This window comes from Leptodactylus fuscus, chromosome 6 (assembly GCF_031893055.1).
Source record: "Leptodactylus fuscus isolate aLepFus1 chromosome 6, aLepFus1.hap2, whole genome shotgun sequence".
Lineage (NCBI taxonomy): Eukaryota > Metazoa > Chordata > Amphibia > Anura > Leptodactylidae > Leptodactylus > Leptodactylus fuscus.
In genome coordinates, this window is record NC_134270.1 from 103,526,234 (window position 1) to 103,549,723 (window position 23,490).

Sequence of the window (23,490 nt, forward strand, 5' to 3'; positions counted from 1 at the left end):
GTGCGTATCTAATCCTGTGGCATGTGTAACTGTGTGTATTGGCGCGTATCCCATCCTCCGGCGTGTGGTATTGTGCAGTTGCGCTTAGCTAATCCTGTGGCATATTTAGAACTGTGTGCAGATGTGCATATCTAATCCTCCTGCATGTGGTATTGTGTGCAGTGGTGCGTATCTAATCCTCTGGTGTGTGGTACTGTGTGAAGATGTGCGTATCTAATCCTCCAGCGTGTGGTGTTGTGTGCAGACATACATATCTAATCCTCCGGCTGGCTTGTGGTACTGTGTGAAGTCGCATGTATCTAATCCTCTGGCGTGTGATACTGTGTGCTGACTTGTGTATTTAATCCTCTGGCGTGTGGTACTTTGTGCAGACGCACGTATCTAATCCTCTGGCATTTGGAACTGTGTGCAGACGCGTGTATCTAATCCTCTGGCATGTGGTACTGTGTGCTGACTTATGCATCTAATCCTCCAGCGTGTAGTGCTGTGTGTAAACGCGTGTATTTAATCCTCTGACATGTGATACTGTGTGCTGACCTGTGTATCTAATCCTCTGATGCGTGTATCTCAGCTTGGATATCAGTGTTGGGACCCCTTCACACGGAGTTTACGCTCCGTGTATTCTGTCCATTTTACATGTGTAAAAATACACGTGTAAAATGTAGTTAGCCATTGAGTTCAATGGCTTATTCGTATACCACGCGTCTATTTTCTTTTTTTCTTTTGCTATTTTGCAAAAAGAATATACACGGAGCGTAGACAGAATACATGGAGCGTAAACTCTGTGTGAAAGGGCCCTTGGATTGTACATGTAGAGTGACTTTGGCAGTATGGCAGTTGGAATATGAGTGAAAGACTTGGAGGTTTGTTTAGGCTAATTGGGGGTCAGGGTTTTGGGAAAGCTGTATCTTTGGAACGGTACGTCCGAGTGAGTTGGGTTCTCGTCTTAAACCTTCCCGGACACCTGAAGTATCTGTGTGCCAAATTTGGTGAAGATCGGCCCAGTCGTTTGGTCGCACATAAAGAACAGACAGACAGAAATTCATTTTTATAAGATAGAGAGAGACAAGGACTCAGTGAGTCTTTTATAGGCGGGTCCTAATTGTCTAATTGATGATTTAACTGCTTTTTAACCTGTCTCTTCTACTTGTATCTAGGGGAAAATATCCCATTTGTGTACTGCCAATGGGCTCCAGGAAATGCAAATTTGATGAGGTAAATTTCAGCTAGTCTCATAAAAAAAAAAAATACTTGGAGAATCAGAGCTATAACTTTCCAGAGTCCATATCTTTTGAACGGGAACGCGGATTCGAAAAAGAAAAACACCAAATTGATCAGGAGCACGAGGCGAATGAAATAAAGACATGGCATTTAGTATTTGGTGACAGAGCCTCTATAACAGGTTATTTGTACTTAGTGTTCCAAAGTTCTAAGAATATAAAGTCACACTAGCACTTTGAAGACTGGGGCTGTGTTTTTAACAATACATTCTTGTGTTTTCCTCACCATTCTGCCTCAGATCAGTATACGTTTACTTCTAGCACCTGAAAACTACCTCAACACTCTTGAGAAGCACCTGCTGAAATCTTATTAGCCGCGCATTTTGATCATGTGACCCGGACCGCCTCAAACCCGGAAAAAGGGGTAACCTGAATGCTTTCCACATGGATTACTATTCAACGGATTATGCAAGTTCACGTCACTAAGTGCAAAATACATCCCGTAGCTATCAACTACATTCTCCTGAATACAAAGTGCATCATTTACCACCACATGTGACTCTCTCTCACCCCTTCTAGAGTCTTTGGTTTGTTCCAGAGTTGCTGTTTACACTCGGCCAGGTTTGGGATTTACCATTATTTTTAGAGGGGAGGTTGCATTTTAATAATTGTATATCTACTTTATTCTTCCTTCTATACACTGCTGATAAATATTGTTGACATTAGAGAAATTTTTAATATTGCTATAAATTGTAATTATTGGTATAGGCTTATTGGTGTGCTACAGTAATGTCACTTTGACCCCCTATTGCTTTTGCTTCAATGGTTGAGTCCTCCTCTACTGTAGAGCTACTCCTGGCAGTTACTGCTCAGTGTATAGAGGAGCCGGTTGGGAGCACGGCTCTGGGGACGGAGATGAGGCCTATTCCTGACTGTTACTCCTCACAGTGCTCTAGTTTATTGTGCACCCCACAAGCCACAGCGGAAGAGGGATGAGGTCTTCGGGCCTGCGGAGCAGTCATCGACATGGAATCCGCTAGAAGAAAGCGCCGGAGAAGCCCTGGAGTACGGCCCTTGAGAGAACGGCTCCCCGCCCCCCTCCTCAACTTGCAGCCTGTCAACGGTATACTCAAGCCCGAGGCCCCGGAGGAGGAGGTGGAGGTGAGCGGCAGGCCCCGGCGTCCTCGCTACAGTTTACTGTCCGAGATAGGCCGCGGCAGTTACGGTGTGGTGTACGAGGCTGTGGCCCGGAAGAGTGGGGCCCGGGTGGCTGTAAAGAAGATCCGCTGTGATGCTCCGGAGAACGTCGAGCTGGCCCTGTCCGAGTTCTGGGCCCTGACCAGCCTGCGCCGCCGGCACCCGAACATAGTTCGCTTCGAAGAGTGTGTTCTACAGAGGAACGGCCTGGCCCAGAAGATGAGCCACGGTAACAAGAGCAGCCAGCTGTACCTGCGCCTGGTGGAGACCTCCCTCAAAGGTGCGCTAATCTAGGCCGGGGACTGAGGCCTCCTGGTGAAGGGGGTGTGTCACTGGAGGTGCCCGGAGAGCGTCCATCTCAGGGCTAGTCATACAGTGGTAGTCACAACTAATGTGCTAACAACTTAATAGAAGTGACAGGGCAGGCCCTGAGTCTGTCTGGTAGTAGTCACCAGTGTAGTGGGGTCATGCCAGCTTGTGCCAGGTGATGCTCCCACGTGAAATAGACTCTAACTTGGGGGTTGCTGAACACTGTGACCCCCAGAATGGGTGCCTGGTCCTTATGAAGAGATTGCATGTGTTGTCAGGGTGGTTGTAGGTGACAGATCTAGGATACATGTGGTCAGTAATGGCTGTATGTATGATACTGTCTATACTAATCCCTGTATAGTGCTGTCCAGGAGTGGAGTCGGAAACTGCCTACAATAGTTGCTGCCGCTTGTGTTTGAGAATAGAACTGCTATAATACAACCATCTACTACAAGAAGCGAATGGCTGGCACTGCCGTTTGGATAAGAATATGGCACTTACTGGCCATCTAGGAGTGCATGTACTCTGATGGCTCGCTGAGTATGCCCGGTGATAGGCTGGACATGGATCTTGATGCCGGCTATGGATGTATTGGTCAGAGGGTCTTTGAACTATTATTGACATGTGAAGCTAATAAGTAATCGTGTTTAGCAGGCAGACCAAGATTTAGTGTGCCGAGGTGCCAGTAGTGGGCATCCATGTTAAGTGACTGACACTTGAGTACTGTTTAGAGTCTGCCCTAGCCTATTTGGCCCGAACTAGTTAAGATCTAGTCTGAACTCTTGTTTTTATTTTATGACTTTCTACTACTTTGTTAATACTCTTGGTGTAATTTCTTTCTGTGGCCAAGATCTACTTGCTCTTAGTGAATGGTGATGTTCTTGTCGGTGTCCAGAGCCAACAAATTCTGACCAGCCCAGTGCCAGTCCATCTTGCATCTGCTGAAGAATGTGGAAACTTGTAGGTTACTGCAGCGAGTGTCAGTTAATAGTGAATAGAGATGCTCATTGTCCTTTTCCAGTGTTGTGCCATCTGTTGGCACTAGGCTGAGTGGCAGAATGCCTTTGTCTTTCGAGCAAGGCGGCTGGTATGGACTAGTTACATGCAGGTGCTCTCAGGAGGCCGGCATCTGTCAGGTGTGGGAGATGTGCCAAGAGACAGGATTGTTTGTATTGTACATGCAGGGATGGGCCAGCGTCTCTAACATCTGGATTTACCCATGTGCCAAAGTAAATCTAGTGTGTATAGAAAACCTCTTAATATGGGTGTTCACCATATACTTTGACATTGCGGGCATGGTATATAGCCTTTATTTCTCCATTAGATGCCGCTCTCTTGCAGACATGAGCATCTTTGGGGCCGTGTAAGGCAACACAGGAAAAAGTGGATTATCCCATCTGTGTCAGGCTGCTGACCTGCTTCTGCAGTCTGGTTACAGCTCCGACATGATGTTCAGATTAAGATCTATGACTATACTTAATCCTCCCCAGTCTGATCTCTGACCAGTTCTTGAGGTGACCTGTCCTGTATAATGGGTGGGTAGGGGCACAAATGTATTGTATAACAGTCTCCTGGACATCCTAGCACCTCGGCTTAGCTGCCTCTATAATTGGCATCTATTAGGACGTGGTCACTGGGGAGTAGCTATTCCCTAGAAGTGATACTCAGGATGTCATTTTGACTAGTTGTATCTAACAGGAGGTGGAGCTCAGGTGCAGACCCTAGGGAAGGTTAGTGTATGTCTATTATATACACACAGTACAGAAGACCTACAGCAGTGTGTAAGACTCTACCTGTGCTCCTGAGAGTTGATGGGGAGGGGCTATTGGCAACAGATGGTCTGCTTGTTACAAGAACAAAGTGACCTGCTGTCATTATGCTGGTTTTGTCACTAAGCTTTCCCATATACACATGTGACAATGGTGTATAGATGGGTACTTAGAACTTGTACACTCCAACATTGAAATTGCAACATCACAAAGGATAAAACCATGTTCACATCTGCAGTGTGGTGTCTGCCTGAGAATCAAAGTCCTGCCCAGAGGACTTTTTAGCCAGTTCCAGTCGATGGATCACATTATAGTAAATGGGGTCAGACTGTGTTTACAGCTATCTTAGCAGATGGCCCCTACATTGTACATGGAGGTGATATTAGTGGGAACCTAGCATAAGCAGCTGTAAGGTTATGTAGAAAGTAAGTGTTGCTAATGTCTACAAATGATCACACTTTTAAAGCTCCTATCTTTGGGATGGCGATAAAGGGCTACATGAAGCCAAAAAATCTGTATCGAATTGGCGTGTGTGATGCTTCCTGTTCATTGATGTACCAGTTGTCACAGACTGAGGGACAGGATCTTTTTGGCTTATCACTCAAGCAGTCTGGTAGGCCACCTAAACTAGGATGTCAGCGCTACTTGGCATTGTATCCCAGTGGTTTGAAGAACAGTGACCTGCAATGTCACAATAGGGGTGCAGAGGAAACCCCTGCATAGTCCAATCATCTGATGGGAAGAATGGTGCGACTTCTCAAGCGGACAGAGGAACCCTGCATGCAGGGCTTTTCTGTCCGCTTGAGAAGTCGGACATCTTCTCTTGCGGACAGAGAAGGACGGGCACGGAGTGCAAAAGAACGCACCCGATGCCCATTAAAGTGAATGACAGGTGTCACGGACACATCTAGTGTCCGCTCCTAGTGTCCGTGACAGATTTTGAGCGGACACTAGGAGCGGACACTACATGTCGGACACCGACGGTAGTGTGAACGCTCCCTTATCTATATTCCAAGTCTTATTTATTTTTAATCCTTCTTGGTGTTGCAAGTTCAGTGTTGAAGAGTTTTATTTTTTAGGTAAGCAGTCAATTACAATAGTATTGGTGTAAAAAGATGTTTACTACCCTGATTCTTAGTTACAACCTGTATTTAGTACTCTAGAGCTACCCTCAACTCTGTCCAGAAAAAAACCCTGGATTAATACAAGATAATCGTACGACTGGGTCTGAACTTGGTACAGTTCTGTATTATCTTATCCCTGATTTATTTTTTATATATTTTTGCAGGGGAACGCATTTTGGGCTACACAGAAGAAGCTTGCTACTTATGGTTTGTCATGGAGTTCTGTGAAGGTGGAGACCTCAACCAATATGTCCTGTCCAGGCGCCCAGACCCAGCCACCAATAAGAGCTTCATGCTGCAGCTGACAAGTGCCATTGCTTTCCTTCACAAAAACCAGATCGTTCATCGGGACCTGAAACCGGACAACATTTTAATCACCGAACGTTCTGGCTCCCCGGTGCTCAAAGTGGCAGACTTTGGCCTCAGCAAAGTGTGCGCCGGACTTGCCTCCAGAGGGAAAGAGAGCAATGGGGGAGGCAGCAACGAGAACAAGACTGTCAATGTCAATAAGTACTGGCTCTCATCGGCCTGTGGTTCAGACTTTTATATGGCTCCAGAGGTGTGGGAGGGACACTACACTGCAAAAGCAGACATATTTGCCTTGGGCATCATCATCTGGGCTATGATTGAGCGAATCACATTTGTGGATGCTGAGACCAAGAAGGAGCTGCTGGGGACCTACATAAAGCAGGGCAGTGAGATTGTTCCTGTAGGGGAAGCGCTGCTAGAGAACCCAAAGATGGAGCTTCACATCCCACAGAAACGCAGGACTTCAATGTCTGAGGGCATTCGACAGCTGCTTAAAGACATGCTGGCTGCTAATCCTCAAGACCGGCCAGATGCATTTGAGCTGGAGACCCGGATGGACCAAGTTACATGTGCGGCTTAATGCACCTTTCTGGTAAGAAGAAGGTCTGTAATACAGAAGGATAGTACCTGTATTAATCTTTGAGAATGGTGGTAGGTTGTATGAAGTCTCTTGTGCGTGATGATCAAAGTGGTTAAGCATTGATTCACAGGGTTCTAATGACAGTAATGGAGGACGGCTCTTTATCTCTAAGTTGGTCGTAGACATTATATGGTGAGCTGAATAACTGACAAAATATACACATGTGGTATCAGCAAAGCAAGTTGCCCAGCCCTTTCATTGGGACATCCCTATACACATGCTAGTCACTCCAAAATTGGGGGGGGGGGGGGGGGGGGGGGGCCTTGTGACAATCTGACTTGATGACCTTAGGCTAAGGTCCCACATTGTGGTAACGCAGTTTGTTTGGTTTTTTTTTTTGTGTGTTTGAGCCAAAGCCAGGAGTGGATTGAGCCTAAGGTAGAAGTATAAGAGCTTCATACAATATATACATACATATTTTATTTCCCATTCCTTCTGTAGCCATTCTTGGCCTTGGTTCAAAAAAGCTGCATTTCCACTATGTGGGACCTTGGCCTTAAAGGTAACTAGTTTTAGGGACCATTAATCACCAGCATTTTCTTACACAACTGGGTTTTAAAGGACTTGTCCAGGACTCTGTATTTATGGCTTGCCCTTAGGATAGATCACTGCCATCTGACTGTGGGGGTCAGCACTTATACACTCAGTGACTCATACACTGCAGCTAGGCTGAGCTTCAATAGGCCTGTACACTGTGTGAAACTGCCTATGGCTCCGTACAATGTCAAACTCTCACTGGTCTGATACTTATGATCTATTCTATGGATATGCCATCAATATTGAGACTTGGATACTGCCACGTTTGGGGAAATAACAGGATTTTCTGACGTGACTCCAACTGTTCCAAGTTTAGATGTTGTACAGGCAATTCTCTTATCGATCATGCACTCCTATCCCTGTTGTCCTCCCAGTATGGTCCAGTCCTTCTGCTCTGCTGTCTCTTCCTGAGTTCTGCTGACTGGCCTCAGCAGTCACGTGACTGCTAAGGCCAATCAGCAGTCTCTGGAAGAGACCCATGATGTCACAGGTAGTGACATTGAGGCTGCTGATTAGAGGGCATGCAATGTGTGGCTGGGACTTCCACTGGGCTGAGAAGACCAGACCGTTCTGTAGAGCCACGGTGCATTGTGGAACGGTCTGTGTGTGGTTTTGTTTTGGGTTTTTTTTCTGCCCCAGCTGATATAAAAACTAAATAGGTTGTCCATTTTGCCTGGACAACCCCTTAATGATTTTTTTTTTTTTCACTTCCTGGAGACTAATTTGGGACACATCTGTGGTTGTGTCAGAGGACAGCGCACCTTGCTTCATTGCTGGACTTGATGGTTGCTTAGCGATGCAAAACCTGATGGCTGTTTCTCTTTTAAGGGTCCATTCACACAGAGTAAACGCACACTCATTTTGGTAAAATTCATGTGTAAAAATAAGACTCCCATTGACTTCAATTACATTTATTTATTTTTTTTACACGAGTAAAAAAAAACACGTCAAAATACACGTAAAAAAACACGTCAAAATACACGTGTAAAATGTCATTGAAGTCAATGGGAGTCTTATTTTTACACGTGTATTTTGCCAAAATGAGCGCGCGTTTACTCCGTGTGAATGGACCCAAGAGTTATGGCTGCTGTATCTGTTAACTAGCTCCCCCTGGTGGTGAAATGTTGCTGAACACATCTCTGTAACACTCCCATGGAGGCTTGCTGAATGCTCTGTTATGAATTCATCTACAATCATTCATGCTTTGCTAATGCAGCTTATATAACTCTCTCAGAGCCTGGGGGGATGAGGAGTGGATTGTAGTTGGTGTACAGCTGCTTCCTGAGAGCTGCCATCTCTGCACATTCCTGCACACAGACCCCCTCCTCACTTTGTCCCCATCGCTGCCTGTCCTAATCCTCACGTGCTTGTGCCAGGCTGTCTGTGCTGTGGTGCCCCCTCTGCATGTGCTCAGAAACCTTTTGCTATCATGTCACATGGATCAGCTCAGAAATGGGTCAGACATTCAGTCAGTCGTGCGGCTGCTTTCACTGGTCAGCGCATGTGGTTCTGAAATACAGGTCCTTCATTCTTGAAGGTTGCTATGTACAAAGTGCACAATCGCTGGCATGTATAACTGCTATCTGTACAACAGTTTAGATTTCATGGAGCTGTGAGGGGAAATTTCTTTAAATTCTTCCTTCATATGTTCTAAGGAAAGGTCTTTGCTGATAAGTTGAGTGATGTATGCATTGGCTGCAATTCTCAGTCTTCCTGTATCTTCATGTGTTGTCTGTCCTAAGGAACAATCTATGCCTGAGGCTCATCACATGGTCCTGCAGGAACTAGAGTGGATATTATTCCCAGGCCTCTAGTGCCGTCTGTCCACATGGTGCTTGGACATAAGTAGGTTCTCCAGACATTAGAGATTATGATATTGAAGTAATTTCCTGCGTGAAAAGATCTGAATTCTTCCCTTGTATTACCGGATATTTCAAGGATAAAGATGTAGAGGTGGGGGCAGCCATCCAGTATCAACTTGTGCTGCAGACTGTGGGGGAAAAAAAACATCTTATAATGTAAATAGGCCTGTACATGTAGCTTAAAGGTGTTATAAGAGTTAGGGTAAGTTCACACGGGTATTTTGGTCAGACTTTTGAGGCTGTATCTGCCTCAAAATCCTGACCAAAAAGACGTCTCCCACTGAAATCAATGAGAGTCGGTCAGTTCTTTTTTTCCTGGGAGCCGTTTGTTCCGGCTTCCGGAAAAAAGAACAGACCTGCTCATTCTTCAGGCTATGTCTCCTTCAGGCCTGAAGACACTCCCGACTAGGCCTAATCTGGAGTGGAGTGTGTGACTGGATGCCGGTGCAGTGCACCGGCATCCAGTCACTGCTACCTATATTTTGGACCGGAACCTGAGGCCGCCACCTCAGGTTCCGGTCCAAAATTCCCCCTGTGAACTTGCCCTTATAGGAGATTTCTGGCCCCAAAGAGACTCTTCATACTGATGGCCTATCTTGTAAACTGTTCATCCGTATAAATTAATTTTGGGTCTAGAAAAACCCTAATATTGATGGCTTCACATAGTTGCTAGAATGCACTAATACTATTGACCGGACACCCAGCATCTCCACTGAACGGTTTTCAGTAATGTTTGCAGAGCTGAAGGCAAACCTCTACACTGGATTGTTGTATATACTCAGATCCACTTCCAGTCAGGGGGAAACTGCAGTATAAGGAATAGTCTGGTTTTGGTACGTGAAGGGGTAACTATTCTGCCATTGGGAGATGTTCATGTTATTGCTCAGCTTACATGACAAGAGGCCACACTGACAGAGCGCCAAGCAATTCTGAATACTGACAACTAAGTACAATAGGAATTGTAGAAATGGATGTAGTGGTGGCTTCACTTCACATGTTTGTGAAGGGATTCACAGAATTTGGTTCAAAGCTGAATTGACAGGTGAACTTGCATAAATATATTTATTTTTGGCTTCTGTGGCTTCCATTTTGGTCTCCATGCATGTCCAACTTTCTTCAATGCCACATGGCACTAGATGCCAGACGCTACTTTAGTCCATAAATTTTGTTTGCCTGTGTCATGTGAAGTAACTGAGAAACTCAGTGGGCATCCATGGATAAAGTTGGGTGTCTATTGTGAGTTTTCATTAACTTGTCCCTCTATACTCTTGCTCTAACTTTTTTTTTTTTTTTTTTTTTTCCTCCAGGTTTAAAATGGATCAAGGCTTTTGTTCTGTCTTCCCAGGATCTGAAGACGCTGCTTATCCTTCCCTCCCCCTCTACTTGCTTGCACCTGGATTTCTCTCTTGGGACTGGATCACCTGTAATATGTTCTCAAACAATACAATGGTTCCTCAGCGTTCACTGGTGCTAGTTACATTTGTGTTACTGACCACAGAGCGGCTTCTACGTTATGCGCTTCCGGCTGACTGTATTGAAACCAACTAGAATGGACACTCTAGAATAAAGAATGCACCAAGGGGGATTCCGTAGTCCTCTTAGCTGTAGGTTAACCATTATGCAATGAATAGCGGCCTTCTTTGTTAATGAGCAGCGGCTTATAACTACTCATATTTTATTTGCTGGTGGTTTAAGGAGTTTTAATAAGCTTCCAATTGAGGGGCAGCACCTTATGTGCCCCACCTTCCCTTTCATGGGGTGAGCTGTTCTGTTTTTGCTCATTAAGACCCTATTTAAGACTCTTGCTGTCTTCAAGTCTCTGTTTAGGGATCTTGAGACAGGAGTGTTCTGACATGGGGTGGCAAGGCCCATCAGTGTCTTCATTTCCATAACATCCCACTCCTAACCCCTTTAAACATATCACCTGTGGGTGGATAATGGAAAGGGGGCCACCACGTCTTATGCCCAGCACTGCTCTCAATCCTGCACTTATTGTCTCAGGGAATCTGACTTTAGTGGGTAGACGGAGCCCCATCTTCCCTGTGCCTCCTTCCCCCACATCCTGCACCTTCATGACTTCTGCATGCAGAGGTGGGTAGGCTTTTTCTTTTCTTTTTTTTTTTTTGGTCCCTCCTGCCAAAGTGCCTATTAATAGTTGGGAGACCTGACCTGTAGTCTTGTGGGTTATTTGGAGGGGCTTGCACTCTTTGCTATCACTTGTTTGGAACACCGTGCCTTATTTAATTCTGTAGCTTCTTGCACCCAACTACCTGCTAGTTACAAAGTCCCTGATGCTCCCCTGCCTCCTCCCTGTTCTTCCCACTGGATGGGCTGTACTGCAGACTGCTCACCTTCTTTTATTATAAAAGGGAAGTAAGGGTAGTCTTATATTTGGAGCTCATTGAGTCTATGCAGCGGTTACTATATGGCTTAAATAAAGGTCTTGTTGAAGACTAGGGGATGACAGTGGATCTGTGAACCATGTTGAGCCTCTATCACTACAGGAACGGAAGGCAGAAGTTTTTGGAAGCAACTGGACCTCGTGTGACCTAACTTTATTTATCCAGCACAAAGTGTTCCCTTTACTGTTTTCTATAAGGGATTTCTCCATAGACCTGTTAAACTCTTGGCAATTCCTTTTATGGGGTCAGTCTGTTCTAGGTCTGCATTTTGTGCCATATGTCTTTACTAGACCACAACATCCCCCTGTGGGTTACACTGTGTAATGTTGGGTCTCTGTGGGTTACCTTCTGACCTTCCTATATATATATAATTTTATTTTTTATGTATTGCTCAGGTAAACGTTCTGCCGATCATTGGGGTGCAGGTGGGAAGTGTACCCTCTGCAGACTCCAACCAGAACAGTGTTTGCTTCACTGTCTTGGATCATTCCATTACTTATACAAGGGAGGGTGGACTGTATCAACTTATGGTAAACTGTCTAACTATTTCATCTGCGAGGCCACCTACGAAGTGTATGATGGAGGGTATAAGCACTATAAGTGGTCCATAGACCTGATAAGTCTCCTAAAAATAAATAAATACAACTGGTAAAGTGGGTGGCGTATGACCTCATGTTTCTTTTAAGGCTAGGACCACATGGCGACACTAACTTAAAATTGCACTCAAATTGTGACTTGTAACATCGCACAACGTGATTGTTTTAGCTATGCATGAGTCTCGTTGCCTGTTTTTATACAATAAATGCTAAAATGTAACATTCTGCTAATACACATGAATGAAACAATGTGGGCAGTAAGCAAAGTTAGGGCAACTACAGAAAAAGCAACTTCAGTTGAGTATCTCATGTGACACAATTTGTTTGTGGGAGCAGTGTTGCATGTGACATGTCAAGCATTATTAGAATATTGTACAATGCGCAGTATGTCGCATGCTACACCATAGTCCTGGCCTAAATCCACCTCCCATTTGACTAAGGGTGGGACTGGCATGAAAACAGATTCCGCAGATTATTTTTTTTTTTTATATATATATAATATAGGATCTGGTTCTTTCCATTAGTGACAAAATGGTAAACTAAAGATGATGCACATGCTCCTATTCTAAGGCACAAGCTGCATGTACAGACCATGCTGGAGCAGTCTTATTGTAAGTGCAATACACAAAGTGGATGCAGCTTGTGGCACAATGCTATGGCTGGTGAGTGTAGCCCTCTTCTGAGTGGAGACCCCTGGTTTTGCCGCTGGCAGCATAGCTGGGGGGGCAATCCTATTGAATTAATATTTATTGCTCCAATTCAGACAATTGCACAATATACCTGCATGATTGGTCCAACACTCTAGACTTACCCTAGAGCAGCGTAAAGCCAACAGGACGCATTGGCTTCAGATACACCCCTTCTCAAGAAATAAAATAAGTTGGTAGGGATTGAGCAGCATATTCACTTAGTGGCCCAAAGGAAAGGGTCTCTTGTTCTGGGATAGATTTGATCATTCTTTGCTGCTGTAATAGAAAGTGGCCGCTTTCCTCTCCCACCAGTGCACCCCCTGCTCTGCGGACCTTTTGCCCTCTCCCTTGTTTTGCACATACGCTGGTGACAGGACCTTTTTATTTGTTTGAGTTGGTTGTGAGTTTACAATGTTGTATTTATGTTTCTTTTACACTGTAACTCTCCCTGATGTGTGAATGGCAGTTGTGGTGATGTAAGATGAGTATATTTTCTTTTGTGAATATTAATAAAGGGAGTACAAATTACAATGTGTGTCATCTATTTTCTCTGGTGATCTGGTAATAAAAGGTTTGTGCCACTAGCTGCTAAGTATGATCTTGAGCCTCATGCACATGGATTTCTTTGAGTTCTTACACCATTACTGTATTTTCCTCCTAAAGCAGGTCTTATCTAATATGACCACCTTTGAAAGTGGGTAACTGGCTGCATGCCAAAGGGGCGCTTACAGCATACATACTATTTTATTATACATGTAACCCAACCCCCTCCCACTTGTAGTAGGTGGAATTGAACTTGTATTTTTGTAGGTAGCTTAGTACTCAGCTTTAGCCTTCAGACTCTCATAGGGTTGTAGCATAATGGGGTTGTTTACTTGCCTAGTCCTGGGGATGCAGATGATGGATCTGAGTGTTCTGGCTATATCATAACCTCTAGGTCATGTGATCCAAGGCAGCGCTCTGACTTATCAAGTAGTTCAACTCCATACTCACTGGACAACCCTTTTTAAATGCACCAAAATTTGTACAGAAACTTGGTATAAATTCAATCGTCAGCTTTTCATCCAACTGAAGTTACTGATAGTCTAATGTACCAGTGTTAAATTTACACTATTAGTAAATCTGTACCTATGGCCTACCAAGTATTGTTGAAAATAACATGGCATAACTCTACCAACTAATTGGCTTAAATGCTGCCTTATCAAATATATATATATAATATATTATAGTGGGGAATCGCTCAGGTAGATGCCTATAGCAGTCCAGGAAAAAGGGACACAGACACTGGATTGCACACAGGTTCAGGCTTTATTCACATGTATACACGCATACACTGCTTTTGCAAAGCCACAGGATAAACAAAACCCTTCTCGGCTGAGAGACTAACTTAAAGGTAAGGAATCTTTTCCCTGACTGTACAGGAGACTGGTTACCGGTCTCCCACCTTGGCAATAACAACAGGTGGCACAGTACCTGCTTTGGACATCTGTTCTGGACAGTTTAACTCTGTCAGTGTGGTGCCACACTGCTAGTCTTCACATTCAGACTGTTCATTAGGGCCTGATTAGTCAGCCGACCTCCCTGGTGTGAATCTTTACCATACACCCTTTAGCTGCTGGTCTTCCCACACCACACCCTTCACTCTCACATCCAACACCCCTTACCTGTAGTGCCTGGCGAGGGTCAGCTGCGAACTCCAGGAAGCGGCGGCACATATCTGTTACAAAGAAAGGCACCGCCTTTCTGCCCAGGACGTCGCCACTGCTCTGGTGGCATGAGCACGGACAAACTCTGGAAACGGAAGGTCTTGAGCACATAGGGAGCAGATGATGGTTTCCCTGATCCACCTTGGCAGGGTTACTTTTGATGCTTTGGCGCCTCTGTTGTGGCCAAACACATTGACCAGTAGATTTTCCGACCTTCGGAAAGAGGCTGTGCGGTCCAGGTAAATACGTAGTGCTGTGACCAAGTCCAACTTGTGCATCTTCTCTTAACACTCAGAAGTGGGAGAGGGAAAAAAGGCCGGTAAGGAGATTACCTGATTGATATTCTTAAGAGTAGGTACCTTTGGCAAGAATCCCGGGACGAACCTTAGTTGTACCCTGTCCGGGTAAAAGGTTATAAAGGGTTCGGAGGCTGCTAAGGCCTGTAGTTCTCCAACCCTCTTGACGGAGGTTATTGCTAACAGGAAGGTAACCTTGTATGACAGGTATTTCCAATCCACTTCAGATAAATGTTCGAAGGGGGGAGAGCAGAGCCCCTATAGAACCGCAGCCAGGTCCCACTTAGGGACTGGAGGCTGTACCTGGGGGCGGAGCCTAGCGGCCCCTCTTAGGAATTGATTGATTAGAGGATCTTGCGACAATCGAGTCTCCAGGAGAGCGGATAGAGCTGAAACTTGACGGGGTGATAGCCCCCTCTGTAGGCCGCCTTGAAGGAATTCCATGACTGAATTTCTATGTGAGTTGCGCTGGTTATCCGTACACCAACTTTGGAATATCCGGGCGATCCTCTGGTAGCTCCGGTTGGTAGATTCCGCTCTTGAATGGGCTAAAGTCCTTAGCACTCCCTGGGACAATCCTCTATCTCCACATAAGGCGTGGTTAACCTCCAGGCAGTGAGGTTGAACCTGTCCAGGTCCTTGCAGAGCTGTCTGTTTAGAGTTACAAGGTTTTGGACTGATGGAAGCCTCCAGTAGGTCCCTCGACTCATTAGGATGAGGTGGGTAAACCATGCCCTTTTTGGCCAGAACGGCATGATCACTATTGCCGAAGTCTGGTCCTGCCTGAGTTTCGCCAATACCTTCGGAATAGGAGGAAAGACGTACGCCAGTCTGAACCTCCAAGGTATTGATAGGGCATCCACCGCCAAAGGGTTGTCTTCCCGGTACAGGGAGCAAAACCTTTCTACTTTGGCATTGTATTGGGTGGCCATCAGATCCACCTTGGGGAGACCCCACATTTCAGTGAGATGGTGAAAGATGTCTGGATCCAGGGACCATTCGCCTGACGTCACTAGGCCTCTGCTGAGCTGATCCGCAAGGATGTTCAAACAACCTCGGATGTGAACTGCCGACAGCTGGGACAGATTCTCCTCTGCCCAGGCAAATATCAGGTTGGTCACCTGCAGGAGAGAGGTGGATCTGGTTCCCCCTTGCTTGTTGATGTAATGGACTGCTATTAAGTTGTCCGTCCTTATCTTCATAGCTTGTCCCTGCAGGTGGGGTGCAAACGTCAGAAGTGCACGGTGAACTGCCGTAAGCTCGCGTCAATTGGATGAGCGAGTTTTCTCCAGACGACTCCATGTACCTTGTACCGGGGTCTCCCCTAGTTGCGCTCCCCATCCTGTGAGGGAGGCATCTGTAGTCAACAGGATCCAGGAGGTCTGGACCGTGGACTTCCCGTCTTGAAGATGGGACCACCAAGCCAGTGATCGACGGGTACTGATGGATAACTGGATAGGCTTCTATAGTCCTGAAGGACTGTGGTTCCAGACTCTCAAGATCTCGTTTTGTAACGGGCGCATGTGCCACAGGGCCCACGGAACTGCCTCGATGGTGGCGGACATAAGGCCTAAGACTTTCATGGCCGTCCTGATAGTAAACTTCCGGGTGATGGATAGGTGATGAGCCGCTCGACCAATCTTCTCCTTGTGAGGAAAGAGCAGGGAGATCGTCATACTGAGAGAGTCCAAGATAATTCCCAGGAATTGGATCCTGGTTGATGGAACCTTTACTGACTTCTGCCAGTTTACTAGCCAGCCCAGCTCGTCTAGTAAAGCCACTGTGATATCCAACTGTGTGGTGAGGACCTCCTTTGACCGGGCTTTTAGGAGCCAGTCGTCTAGATATGGGACTATGAAGATCCCTTGGAGGCGCAGGGCGGCTGCGACCGGAGCCACTACCTTTGTGAATGTGGGGGGGGGGGGACCGAGGATATGCCGAATGGGAGAGCCGTGAACTGGAAATGAGACAGTTTTCCGTTTAGATGTACAGCAATTCTCAGAAACTTCCTGTGTGCCGGAAGAATGGGTACGTGGAGGTATGCGTCCCTTAGGTCCAGGGTGACGAAGTGATCTCCGGGCTGCAGAAAGGGAAGAACCGATCTGATGGTTTCCACGTGGAACTGTACCTTGTAGATGAATCGATTCAAGTATCTGCACAGTACCTGCTTTGGAGGTCCGGTCTGGACAATTCAACTCTGTCAGTGTGGTGCTACACTGCTAGTCTTCACACTCAGACTGTTATTAGGACCTGATTAGTCAGCTGACCTCCCTGATGTGAACCTTTACCAAACACCCTTCTGCTGCCTGGCTGGGACATACCTATCTTCCCAGACCACACCCTTGACTCTCTCACAAGATATATATATATATATATATATATATAGAGAGAGAGAGAGAGAGAGAGAGAGAGAGAGAGAGAGAGAGAGAGAGAGAGAGAGATATTATAATATATACGCGCCTCTGCCAGCGACTTCGTCTGTCTATTGTTGGTGTCGATGATCCGCTTATATTCAGCAAATTGCTGCCATCGATGGTTTGCCTGCTCCAGCATTTTGGCAGCACTGAAGCTGCCCTGCTGTGGACCTTGTTCCTCACACCATGACTGTGATTGTTCCGGCATCTCAGCAGCTTGCTGGGATGCCACATAATGAGCATGCTGTTGGTGTTGATGACCTGCCTGCTCTGGCGTTTCGACAGCTGTCAAGCTGGCCAGCTGCTGAACTCGTTCCTCACACTGTGCCCATGATTGTTGGGTGTATCTCAGCAGCTCACTGCGACGGAATATAACGAGCGTCTTGGCGTTGATGATCCGCCTGCTCCAGGGTCTCGGGAGCTGTCAAGCTGGCCTGCTGCTGAACTCGTTCCTCGAGCTGTGCCCGTGATTATTCCAGTATCTCAGAAGCTCACTGGGACACCATATAATGAGCGTGTTGTTGGCGTCAATGATCCCCCTCAGCTCCGCTTGAGAAGAACGCTATGACTTCTGGCTACCTTCATAACTCTCATTTTTTGCGACAAATTAGATTTTTCTTTTTCCAGGCATGTTGAAAATTGGAAAACTGCCAATTTGGTTTAAAGTTGTTTGCTCATGTCAGTTTTTCAGCAGTGCCTGGAGTAGATCAGATAATATGCAAATGCATGAACACTGAGGGTTAGCGTATGTTTACACAGAGAGATAACAGCCCTGGCTTTCTCAGAAGCTGAGATAATAGCAGTGTAATATAGTATGTAAACAAAAATTCATAACAGTTGTGAAGCCATGTCATTTACCGGGTTAAAAAGTAGCCTATATTTTAATCAAGGTTACAATTAGAGATGAGCGAACACTAAAATGTTCGAGGTTCGAAATTCGATTCGAACAGCCGCTCACTGTTCGAGTGTTCGAATGGGTTTCGAACCCCATTATAGTCTATGGGGAACATAAACTCGTTAAGGGGGAAACCCAAATTCGTGTCTGGAGGGTCACCAAGTCCACTATGACACCCCAGGAAATGATACCAACACCCTGGAATGACACTGGGACAGCAGGGGAAGCATGTCTGGGGGCATAAAAGTCACTTTATTTCATGGAAATCCCTGTCAGTTTGCGATTTTCGCAAGCTAACTTTTCCCCATAGAAATGCATTGGCCAGTGCTGATTGGCCAGAGTACGGAACTCGACCAATCAGCGCTGGCTCTGCTGGAGGAGGCGGAGTCTAAGATAGCTCCACACCAGTCTCCATTCAGGTCCGACCTTAGACTCCGCCTCCTCCGGCAGAGCCAGCGCTGATTGGCCGAAGGCTGGCCAATGCATTCCTATGCGAATGCAGACTTAGCAGTGCTGAGTCAGTTTTGCTCAACTACACATCTGATGCACACTCGGCACTGCTACATCAGATGTAGCAATCTGATGTAGCAGAGCCGAGGGTGCACTAGAACCCCTGTGCAAACTCAGTTCACGCTAATAGAATGCATTGGCCAGCGCTGATTGGCCAATGCATTCTATTAGCCCGATGAAGTAGAGCTGAATGTGTGTGCTAAGCACACACATTCAGCACTGCTTCATCAAGCCAATACAATGCATTAGCCAGTGCTGATTGGCCAGAGTACGGAATTCGGCCAATCAGCGCTGGCCAATGCATTCTATTAGCCCGATGAAGTAGAGCTGAATGTGTGTGCTAAGCACACACATTCAGCACTGCTTCATCAAGCCAATACAATGCATTAGCCAGTGCTGATTGGCCAGAGTACGGAATTCGGCCAATCAGCGCTGGCTCTGCTGGAGGAGGCGGAGTCTAAGATCGCTCCACACCAGTCTCCATTCAGGTCCGACCTTAGACTCCGCCTCCTCCGGCAGAGCCAGCGCTGATTGGCCGAAGGCTGGCCAATGCATTCCTATGCGAATGCAGACTTAGCAGTGCTGAGTCAGTTTTGCTCAACTACACATCTGATGCACACTCGGCACTGCTACATCAGATGTAGCAATCTGATGTAGCAGAGCCGAGGGTGCACTAGAACCCCTGTGCAAACTCAGTTCACGCTAATAGAATGCATTGGCCAGCGCTGATTGGCCAATGCATTCTATTAGCCCGATGAAGTAGAGCTGAATGTGTGTGCTAAGCACACACATTCAGCACTGCTTCATCAAGCCAATACAATGCATTAGCCAGTGCTGATTGGCCAGAGTACGGAATTCGGCCAATCAGCGCTGGCCAATGCATTCTATTAGCCCGATGAAGTAGAGCTGAATGTGTGTGCTAAGCACACACATTCAGCACTGCTTCATCAAGCCAATACAATGCATTAGCCAGTGCTGATTGGCCAGAGTACGGAATTCGGCCAATCAGCGCTGGCTCTGCTGGAGGAGGCGGAGTCTAAGGTCGGACCTGAATGGAGACTGGTGTGGAGCGATCTTAGACTCCGCCTCCTCCAGCAGAGCCAGCGCTGATTGGCCGAATTCCGTACTCTGGCCAATCAGCACTGGCTAATGCATTGTATTGGCGTGATGAAGCAGTGCTGAATGTGTGTGCTTAGCACACACATTCAGCTCTACTTCATCGGGCTAATAGAATGCATTGGCCAATCAGCGCTGGCCAATGCATTCTATTAGCGTGAACTGAGTTTGCACAGGGGTTCTAGTGCACCCTCGGCTCTGCTACATCAGATTGCTACATCTGATGTAGCAGTGCCGAGTGTGCATCAGATGTGTAGTTGAGCAAAACTGACTCAGCACTGCTAAGTCTCTGCATTCGCATAGGAATGCATTGGCCAGCCTTCGGCCAATCAGCGCTGGCTCTGCCGGAGGAGGCGGAGTCTAAGGTCGGACCTGAATGGAGACTGGTGTGGAGCGATCTTAGACTCCGCCTCCTCCAGCAGAGCCAGCGCTGATTGGTCGAGTTCCGTACTCTGGCCAATCAGCGCTGGCCAATGCATTCTATTAGCCCGATGAAGTAGAGCTGAATGTGTGTGCTTAGCACACACATTCAGCTCTACTTCATCAGGCTAATAGAATACATTGGCCAATCAGCGCTGGCCAATGCATTCTATTAGCTTGATGAAGCAGAGTGTGCACAAGGGTTCAAGCGCACCCTCGGCTCTGATGTAGCAGAGCTGAGGGTGCACAAGGGTTCAAGTGCACCCTCGGCTCTCCTACATCAGAGCCGAGGGTGCGCTTGAACCCTTGTGCACACTCTGCTTCATCAAGCTAATAGAATGCATTGGCCAGCACTGATTGGCCAGAGTACGGAATTCGGCCAATCAGCGCTGGCCAATGCATCCCTATGGGAAAAAGTTTATCTCACAAAAATCACAATTACACACCCGATAGAGCCCCAAAAAGTTATTTTTAATAACATTCCCCCCTAAATAAAGGTTATCCCTAGCTATCCCTGCCTGTACAGCTATCCCTGTCTCATAGTCACAAAGTTCACATTCTCATATGACCCGGATTTGAAATCCACTATTCGTCTAAAATGGAGGTCACCTGATTTCGGCAGCCAATGACTTTTTCCAATTTTTTTCAATGCCCCCAGTGTCGTAGTTCCTGTCCCACCTCCCCTGCGCTGTTATTGGTGCAAAAAAGGCGCCAGGGAAGGTGGGAGGGGAATCGAATTTTGGCGCACTTTACCACGTGGTGTTCGATTCGATTCGAACATGGCGAACACCCTGATATCCGATCGAACATGTGTTCGATAGAACACTGTTCGCTCATCTCTAGTTACAATCTATCTATGTGCCAAATTTCATCCAAATCCTTTCAGCCATTTTTGCGTGATTGAGGAACAAACATTCAAACACACATATTAGTAGGATCCTACTAATATTATAAATGTGAAAGTTTGTGTGTTTGAATATTTTGTTCCTCAATCACGCAAAAACGGCTGAACGGATTTGCATGAAATTTGCCACATACATATATAGGAACCCCGATTAGAACAAGGCTACTTTTTATCCTGGTAAATGACGTCACTACACAACCGCAGTGAAGGAATTTAGGTTCACATAACAGTAAAGGACCTGTGATGACATCATCACAGGTCCTTGAGCCATTCTCGGATAGGATCATGCTAGGCAGTGGGTGGAGCTACATGCTATTTTGTGGGAGGAGCTATATAGGATGAAGCTGCACAGTGTGAAAGCTGAAGAAAATGGAGTCTCATGGAAGATCAGGAGACTACAGAACATGCAGGCTGTGCGTGGGCAAGAGGAGTATATCGGGTGTAGAGTTTCATGAGTACGACAGGGAATGTGTTGTTCTGCCTCTGATGGGGGAGGGGGGAGAACTTTGGCACATTTCAGCAGCATCCGTTCAGCCCCTTGTAACATAGAAGCTGCTCAGACAGTCACATAACAAAACCCCTGTAATCACAATTGCGCGATGTAGCAGAGCTTACGCGGCACTGTAGCGCACCTCTAAAGGCTCTCCATACAGTGTTGGCCAAAAGTATTGGCACCCCTGCAATTCTGTCAGATAATACTCATTTTCTTCCAGAAAATGATTACAATCACAAATTCTTTGGTGTTATTATCTTCATTTAATTAGTCTTCAATGGAAAACCACAAAAAGAATTGTCAAAAAGCCAAATTGGATATAATTCCACAGCAAACATAAAAAAGCCGTTCCTGTTTTATTCCGTTGTCTGAGTGATCTTTCTTATCTTTCTTAATCTTTCTTATGGTAGAGTTGGAAGGGACCTCAAGGGCCATCGGGTCCAACCCCCTGCGAGTGCAGGTTTTCCTAAATCATCCTAGCTATATGTTTATCCAGATTCCGCTTGAAGATTTCCATTGATGGAGCGCCCACCACCTCCCGTAGCAGCCTATTCCACTCTCTCACTACCCTCACTGTCAGAAAGTTTTTCCTAATGTCTAATCTGTATCTCTTTCCCTTTAGTTTCATCCCATTGCTTCTTGTACTTCCTTGTGCTAATGAGAATAGGGTAGATCCCTCTGCACTGTGACTACCTTTCAGATATTTGTAGACTGCTATTAAATCTCCCCTCAGCCTTCTCTTCTGCAAACTAAACAATCCCAATTCTTTTAGCCGCTCCTCATAGGACATGGTTTGCAGACCTTCCACCATTTTGGTTGCTCTTCTCTGGACTTGCTCCAATATATCGATGTCTTTCTTGAATTGAGGCGCCCAGAACTGTACACAGTATTCCAGGTGTGGTCTGACCAGGGAAGAGTACAGCGGAATAATGACCTCTCTTGATCTAGATTCAATGCTTGTCTTAATACAACCCAGAATTTTATTAGCCTTTTTTGCAGCAGCACCGCACTGTTGGCTCATGTTGAATTTGTGATCTACTATTATGCCCAAGTCCTTTTCCCCTATGCTATCACTTAGTTCTATTCCTCCCATACTATATATGTTTTTTACATTTCTGTTACCCAGATGTAGAACTTTGCATTTGTCCCTGTTAAATACCATTTTGTTCGCCTCAGCCCATTGTTCCAGTGTGTCTAAGTCCTTTTGAATACACTCTCTCTCCTCTCTAGTGTTGGCTATTCCTCCTATCTTCGTATCATCTGCAAATTTTATGAGTTCCCCAATAATTCCATCGTCCAGATCATTTATAAAGATATTAAAAAGTACTGGGCCCAGAACAGAGCCCTGCGGCACCCCGCTTTTGACTTTCTTCCAGTTGGATGTGTAGCCATTTAGTATTACTCGTTGTGCCCGATCATTAAGCCAGTTGTGAATCCACCTAACTGATTTTTTGTCAAAGCCATACTTAATCATTTTTTCAATAAGAAGGTTATGTGATACTTTATCAAATGCCTTACTGAAGTCAAGATATACTATGTCCACGGCATTCCCTTGGTCCAACCATTCAGTGATTTTGTTGTAGAAGGAAATCAGGTTAGTCTGACAAGATTTATTGGTCATAAAGCCGTGCTGGCTCTGGTTAATTAATGCCTTCCCATCCAGGTACCGAAGTAAATGTTCCTTGACAATTTGCTCAAAGATTTTTCCTGCTATCGAGGTCAGACTTACCGGCCTGTAATTTCCTGGATCGTCGCTTTTCCCCTTTTTGTAGATGGGGACAACATTTGCCCTTTTCCAATCTAAAGGGACCACTCCTGTTTCCCATGACTTACCGAAGATTATAGCAAGGGGTTCTGTTATTTCCTCTGCTATCTCTTTCAGGACTCTAGGGTGTAAATCATCTGGTCCTGGGGACTTGGTTTCCTGTAACTTGGCTAAGTGCTCTCTTACCAGACCTTTGCTTATAGTCAGCTTGGAGTCCTCCTTCCCCTCATCTCCATCACCATTAATGTCGATATTTCCATTAGTTTCTTGGGAGAAGACGGATACAAAATATGAATTTAGTAGCTCCACCTGCTGTT

The 23,490-nt window shown here is 46.0% G+C and overlaps 1 protein-coding gene across 1 annotated transcript; it reads left to right on the forward strand.

Annotated features, from left to right (window-relative positions):
• Positions 1-2,105: 2,105 nt before the first annotated feature.
• On the forward strand, positions 2,106-13,185 carry STK35 (serine/threonine kinase 35). Its single transcript, XM_075276898.1, has 3 exons — positions 2,106-2,697; positions 5,784-6,520; positions 10,275-13,185. The coding sequence occupies exons 1-2, from the start codon at positions 2,247-2,249 to the stop codon at positions 6,506-6,508; spliced, it is 1,176 nt and encodes a 391-aa protein (XP_075132999.1). The 5' UTR covers positions 2,106-2,246; the 3' UTR covers positions 6,509-6,520; positions 10,275-13,185.
• The last annotated feature ends 10,305 nt before the right edge of the window (positions 13,186-23,490 follow it).

Coding starts and splice junctions, on each gene's coding strand:
- STK35 (XM_075276898.1), top strand. CDS start 2,247: ATGGAATCCGCTAGAAGAAAGCGCCGGAGAAGCCCTGGAGTACGGCCC. Junction 2,698..5,783: donor GGTGGAGACCTCCCTCAAAG/GTGCGCTAATCT, acceptor ATATTTTTGCAG/GGGAACGCATTTTGGGCTAC.